The sequence below is a fragment of the Alligator sinensis genome, unplaced genomic scaffold (assembly GCF_000455745.1).
Source record: "Alligator sinensis unplaced genomic scaffold, ASM45574v1 scaffold446_1, whole genome shotgun sequence".
NCBI classification, from domain to species: Eukaryota; Metazoa; Chordata; order Crocodylia; family Alligatoridae; genus Alligator; species Alligator sinensis.
In genome coordinates, this window is record NW_005843090.1 from 94513 (window position 1) to 101239 (window position 6727).

The 6727-nt window shown below is 56.4% G+C and overlaps 1 protein-coding gene across 1 annotated transcript in view; it reads right to left on the reverse strand.

The window, feature by feature from the left end:
- RECQL4 (RecQ like helicase 4) overlaps window positions 1–6727 on the reverse strand; it is a 30035-nt gene that overhangs the window by 17361 nt on the left and 5947 nt on the right. Inside the window, exons 3-6 of the mRNA XM_006037257.2 lie at window positions 4952–5058; window positions 4560–4703; window positions 2694–3763; window positions 1936–2035 (exon numbers count right to left, since the gene is read on the reverse strand). Coding sequence (XP_006037319.1) covers window positions 1936–2035; window positions 2694–3763; window positions 4560–4703; window positions 4952–5058 — 1421 coding nt within the window. The remainder of the gene's footprint in view (window positions 1–1935; window positions 2036–2693; window positions 3764–4559; window positions 4704–4951; window positions 5059–6727) is intronic.

The following is a 6727-nucleotide window of genomic DNA, read 5'->3' on the forward strand; positions in this document are numbered from 1 at the left end:
TTTATTCACCAAGGCGCCCCCGGGGGTTACAAGAAATAGTGGCCACAAGCTAGCAGAGAGCAGATTTAGATTGGACATTAGGAAGAACTTCTTCACAGTTCGAGTGGCCAAGGTCTGGAACGGGCTCCCAAGGGAGGTGGTGCTCTCCCCTACCCTGGGGGTCTTCAAGAGGAGGTTAGATGAGTATCTAGCTGGGGTCATCTAGACACAGCACTCTGTCCTGCTTATGCAGGGGGTCGGACTCGATGATCTATTGAGGTCCCTTCCGACCCTAACATCTATGAAAAAGACAGGCAGCAGGACCCCAGGGTCCAGAGTGGACAGGTGCTAGAGAAGGGGCATCTCCCCTGAGAGAAGCCCTCACGACCCAACACCAAAGGGCAGTGCCCAGGCTCAGCTTAACATGCCTGGGGCTCCAGAAAGGAGATCCCGGGACATGGCCAGCAGATGTGCTCCATCACCCCAACGTGCAAGGATGTTGGGGAAGGGGTGTTTTAAGCACAGATCTCAAACACTGGAAAGGAGACTGGGAATGCACTGCCTCAGCCTAAGATGAGAAACTCTGTGGGTTCAATTTCGGATGGAACGGGGAGTTCGCTGCAGCCAATCCAAGCTGCAAGGGGGCAGTGAGAGGGAGTGCAGCAGAAGGCAGCACATGTGATGGACTCTGGCCACAACGTGGGGGTTCGTTCCACTAGCCTCCTGCAAGAAACACCCTTGGAGCCCTAGTAACTGCACAGGCCCAATACCTAGGTCTGGCATCTCATGGGAGTAGCAGGGAATCTCTCAAGGATTCAGATGTTCATCTTTTAAATCATAGGATCCCAGAGCTGCAGGGCTGGCAGGGAGCTGCGGGGTCACATCCAGTCATGAGAAAGAATCAGCCCTGCCCAAACCAGCCAAGACAAACCCAGGGTGTGACCTCAGAGCCACACGACAGTCACCCCTGACACAGCCCCAAGCATCACCCCCGCCCCTGCCCCCGGGATGCAGGGGGCCACAGCTGCCAACATCCTGCTGCTGCCAGATGACAGGACAAGGAGCAATGGGTTTAATTTGCAGCAAGGAAGGTTTAGGTTGAACATTAGGAAAAAAAACAAACCTCTCTCACGAGGAGGGTGGTGAAGCACTGGAACAGGTTACCCAGAGAGGTGGTGGACTCTCCGTCCTTGGAGGTGTTTAAGGCCTGTCTTGACAAAGCCTTGGCTGAGATGATGTAGCTGGGGCCGGTCCAACTCCATACTCAAAGCAGGACTAGATGTGACCTCCTGAGGTCCTGTCCAACCCTCGTTTTCTATGATTTTATGTCGCTCTCCTATTTCACAGCCCTGCAGACTGTTTTTAGCTCTAGCCAAAAACCTTACCGCGAGTGGTCATATTCACCTGAGTGTAGAAATGACTGACAGTGGAGTACAGGAGGCACTGTCTAGACACTCAAGAAGGCTAGGTTTTGTTTTCTGAATCTGAATAAAAGACAGACATTTAACTGTAGTGACTACAGGACTACTGAAATATCATCTTCAGATTCTTTTTGCCCACCTTCTTGTTTTTTAAACTTTATATATAAACTAATAAATTATTGGAAGGTGTACCAGTTTGCATGTTTTTGCTTTGATCTCACACTGAATAATACTGCTCTGATCTTACACTGAACACCCCTGTGGCATATGAGGAAAGCATCCAGTTTCTGTTTCACTGGAAAAAAATGTTCTATGTGAGGTATCTGCATCCCCCTTTTCAAAACCCTAGATCCACCCATGCCCAGATCCATCAGGAACTGTCTGCAGCACAAACCCAGACCCTGGCAGGGCTTGCAGCTCACACTCCAGGTCAGCGGAGACGGCACAGGGGGAGGGAGCAGCCTGGAGAGACACCGCGGCATGGGACACACGCGCTACTCTCGGTCAGTGTGCCAGGCGGACAGCAGCAGCTTACCTGCTTGCGCAGACGGTTCCCCTTCAGCGCATAGCCCTTGACGTACGATTTCTTCTTCAGGTTCAGGCGCACGAAGTTGCCGCCCTTCCTTGTGGGTGGCCTGGAAAGTGAGCGTGTTGTGAGGAGAGGCCGCGTGCACGGGACTGACTGTATGATTCTATGACTGTACTGGCTACACCCAGGACAGGCCTCACTTCACTGCCCCCAGGACAGGGAAATGCCAGCAGCAAAGCAGGTACTCAACCCTGCCTGCAGCCAGGGTCAGCTCACAGTCTGCTGGTGACATTTGGCATCACACCCCTTCGCAGGCAGAAGCAAAGTGGCAGGGACCAGTAATTCACTGAGGGATCCTCAGGACCTCAAGCAACAGCTGCCCCGGTTTGCAGAAGAGCCAGCTGGGGAATGGGGGAGAAGCAATTACCCCTGCATGCTACCTTCCCTGCACCACCAGGCCCCCGTTAAGCGAACACACAGAGCGCTCCATGCAAGCTGCTGTGAGCGGGGCTTGGAGGATGGAAGGGGACAGGGCAGCGCTGATCTCAGCCTGCTGGCTCCAGCACATCCTGGGGGAAGTATCAAGGGCAGGGGGATTTGGCGTCGTTCATGGCTACCGTGGGAGAACGGTGCAAAGGCAGAGGATGTTGGATGCTGAGGGTGGCTCTAGGCTCCACTGCAGGACCCCGTGGGCTGTGCCCAGGCCACCCTGCTGCAGACAGGAGGGCGAGGGGCGGGGTGGTGGGGGGGGCTGCACAACCCACCTGCTGCCACGGCCTCTGGTGCTGGTTCGGTGAATGCCCTCCCCTTCGATCTCCCCCAGCAGGTTCTCAGTGGGCACCGCGTTGTCTCGACCCTGCTCTGCTCCAGCATCCACAGGCTGTCCGTCCTCGTCGGTGCTCAGCTCCGGCCTGCGGCTGGAGCCCCGCACTCTCCTCCTCACTGGGACAGGGTCATCCCCGGCTGCCACCTTGGCCCGCTTGCGCTTTGGGGCTGCAGCTTTGCCATCAGGGCTCACTGCATCCTGCGGCCTCTTCCTGCTGGTAGCTCTGACCTTCCGGGCCCGACTGGGCACGTCCTGTGGAGAAGGGGCTCTTTCCCCCTCTGCCAGGTCGGTGCCAGCCTCCTCCTTGTCTACTCCCTGCCCAGCACCTGATTCACTGCTCTGCTCCTTTTCAGAGGCAGCAGGGCCAGAGCCCACCTTGCTACTCCCCTGGGGGTCATGTGTGGTCTGCTCATCCTCTGTGCCTGCCCTGCAGCCGTCTTCCCTGCTGTGATCCATGCCAGACCCCCGGCTGCTCCTGATGTCTTGGGAAGGCTCATGCAGTTCCTGATACTTTCTACCCCCCTGCGAGAAGCCTCCAAGAGGTGGGATGTTCTCATTGTCCGGGGGCTGGCTGCTAGCCCCAGGGGCTCGGTGCGGGAAAGGGCTGTGCTGAGGCTGATCTCTGTTTTCGCCCCCAAGGCTGTGAGCACTGTCCTCTTTCAGCCTCTCCTGGATGCCCTGACACCGATCGAGCCAGCCGGGGTCCAGGGAGCCCAGTCGCTGGGCCACGGTCTGCTTCAGCTGCTGGAATTTGTTCACTTGGGAGCTCGGATTCAGCCCTGCGGAGAGGATGGCAGGGGCCAGCCGCGAGAGTGTTGGCGGGAGCAGGAGGGCTTCTGGCTCAACAGGCTCAGAGCTGCTGACACAGTCCCCGCTGCTCTCTGACACAGGTGTCCCAGTGGGCTGCGGGGAGGCCCCTGCAATGCTGACCCCCACGCTCTTCTCCGACCGGGGCACAGCCGGCTTCTGCCAGGGCGTCCAGGGCTTCCGCAAGGTCACAGGGTGCTCCTGGGGCCAGGAAGACATGGTGGTGAGTACTGGCCCTCACCCACCTGGGCACTGCTCTCCCTGCCCCACTCTGGCACATGCAGCCTCCTCTGCCCCAAATGCAAGTGCCTCTTCTCAGGGCAGCTTCCCCTGCACCCAGAATTCAAGAAGCTGCTCCTTGCTGGCTATCAGCACTGCCAGCCAGCCAACCCGCCCCCTGGCACAAAGGCCAACCCCATCCAACACCCTGACACACTGTCAGCCTGCACAGGAGCCACGGTGGGGAAAGGAGCTGTTCACCCTTTGAAAGCCGCAGCCGGACGACAGCCACGCTGGCAGCTCTGGGCAGCACTGCTTTAGTGCACCCGTGGCTCTCAGAGGGGCTGTTTGCTGTGGCAGCTCAGCTCTCAGTAGCTGCTCCCGGCAAGAGCAGAGTGTTTTTCCACAGTTGCCTGCCTCCAGGAACAATCAGCACCACCCAGCCACACTTCAAGCACCTGGCACGGGTGCAAGTCCTGGCAGAACCCAGCCATGGTGAATGAAGCACCCAGGGAGGGATCCTTTCTATGGGCACCAAGATGCAGCCACCCCTGAAGGGGAACACGGCCCTGTTTTAAGGCCACAGCTGGCATGCAATGCTTCCTCATCATGACCCATGACACCCCTGCCTCAGCAACCTGACAGCAGCTCACTTTAGCCACTTCTGCTTTCAGGGCCACTAACAGCCTACCTAAACCCCTTCAGAGCCTGCTAGAGCAGTCCCAGCTCTGTGACCCATCACCTCTTCCCCAGACCCATAGCGGCGCAGCCCCCAGACCTTCAGGGCTGCTCCCAGGTTGGATTTGAGCTTCATCCCGAAGTACTGTGCTGATGCCTGCAGCGTGTTGCGGTCCTGGCGGCTCAGCGTGGGGGCCGTGCGGGCTCGGTTGAGGTGGGCGCCCCAGCAGCCTGAGGAGGGGGGCTAGAACAAAGAGAGAGCGGTTAGTCCCTAGCGCCTCTTCCAGTCCAAGTCAGGGTAATGTGGACGCGGGCCCAGTCACATCCAGAAATGATAGGGCTGAAGGACCAGAGGGCACCTGCACAAGGACATGTCAAATCCCAATAGCCATCAGGTCTTCCCAGTAGGCAACGCAGCCCCATCTGCTCACAGATGGAGACTGACCCATGGCCAGAGGCTGGAGTCAGCCAAGCCGAGCATCCCTGGGTTACCTGCTCCACAGCAGAGGCCTCCTTTGCTGCTGGCGGGCAACCTGCATTGGGTTCGAGGCCTGGCTGCTTTCTGGCTTGCTTTAGGGCTCTGTACTCCCTGTACAACGCTGTGGGAAAACACATTGGTTACAGCTGGGCTTCCAGAGGTAGCTGGGATAGGTACCAGTCTCCAGAAAACCCAGGTAGGGATCTCAGCAGAGAACGGCTATATTCACCGACAACCCGTCCCTCTGAGTCGAACCACTTCTGATCCTGCAGTAACAGCAGGTCATCAAGAGAATCCTCCTAGTTATGCCCCCTACCTGGGATCTCCTGAGCGTATGTATATTAACAACCTTTTACCGCAGCAGGATGGCCTTTCCCCGCGGCAGGTTCAGGTTCAATGTCTCGTGCTGTGTCAGGTAGTTTTACTAAGAGGTTAGGTTATGGATCTGCCTGAGATGGTTTGGACAGAGCTGACCTTGACTAGATGCGACCTTTGCAGGTTCTTTCCAGTCCCACTTCTCTATGACTTCATTATTCATCCATTATTTAATGACTGGAGATGCAGCTCAGAGCAGATGCGGAAATCAATGCAAAACCCTTAACGATAATAGTTAAAGCTTCAAATTCTGAAGCCGTGCCTTTGTTTAACCTGACCCATGACAAATGCTCCTAGGCCAGCAGTTCTCAACCTTTCCAGACTCATGGGTGTCTCAGGAAATGCCAACTCTTAGCTTGCACTTTTTTTTTTTTTTGACTCCAGAAAAATAACACAGCAGTTTCTCTATTGCAACGAACACAGGAAGACCCCAGTTATGGACACGGGAGTGAGGGGCATGGCCTCCGAATCAGAATCTGGATCTTAAATGCTAGAGGCTGCAACGGAGAAAGGAACAGGGGAAAACCCTGGGCATTTCCAGGTTGCTCTCCCTTTCGGCTTTTGCTCTCTGCCACTGTGTGACACAGGAGACTGACTGGGCAGGATGGAGCCCAAGACATTGCAGCTCTTACATCGTATTTGAAATCTCTGGGCTCATCTTGTGACTCCTGTTTGCATGCCTAACATTGTTAACACTGTGGCACCCTCTCTGAGGAGATCTCAAGGCACCTAAGGCACTTGGTTGAGAATCACTGCCCTAGAAGTTCAGTGGACAACCTGTGTGCAGCGTCTGAGGTCTTAAGGATTTAGTCTGCCAGCAGGAAGCCATTTCCCTGCTCACACGTGCCCTGAATACACATCATCCACATGCCTTAAGGGCTCTGTCCTGCAAGGTGCCCTCAACTCCCACACGCTTCAAGGGCAGGGGCAGTGAAAGCCAGCTGGCAAAGATGTGGGTGATGGGAGCCCAGCCCCTTCCACAACAGGGTCCTTACCCCACCCCGTCCCACCGTGCCCCAAGAGGATTCACATCGGTTCCCCCTGGCCTGCGAGCAAGCTCCCACCCTTTCTGCACATGCCACATGCTTGGTTTGGAGCTTGTCCCCGCACCTTAATGGTCTGGGATGGGGAAGTCCCCAAGCCACGAGCCTTCCCCATTCCCAAACCCTCCCCAGCAAGGAGACAGATGAGCAAAGGCTGAACCAGCTCGAGCAGCAGATGAAAACCTATCGCCTTCTCTCCCCTTTCCAGATGCCCATAGTCTAAACGACTGTTTTGACCTTGTCAACACAGAGCAATGCACCACCCACCCGAAGATCCCAGAGCCTTGGGCATAAATTAACATGAGATTTCCTCTGCACGACATGGCAAGTGGCCCTACAGGCAGACCCCATTAGTGACCCCCTCCCCCCCCC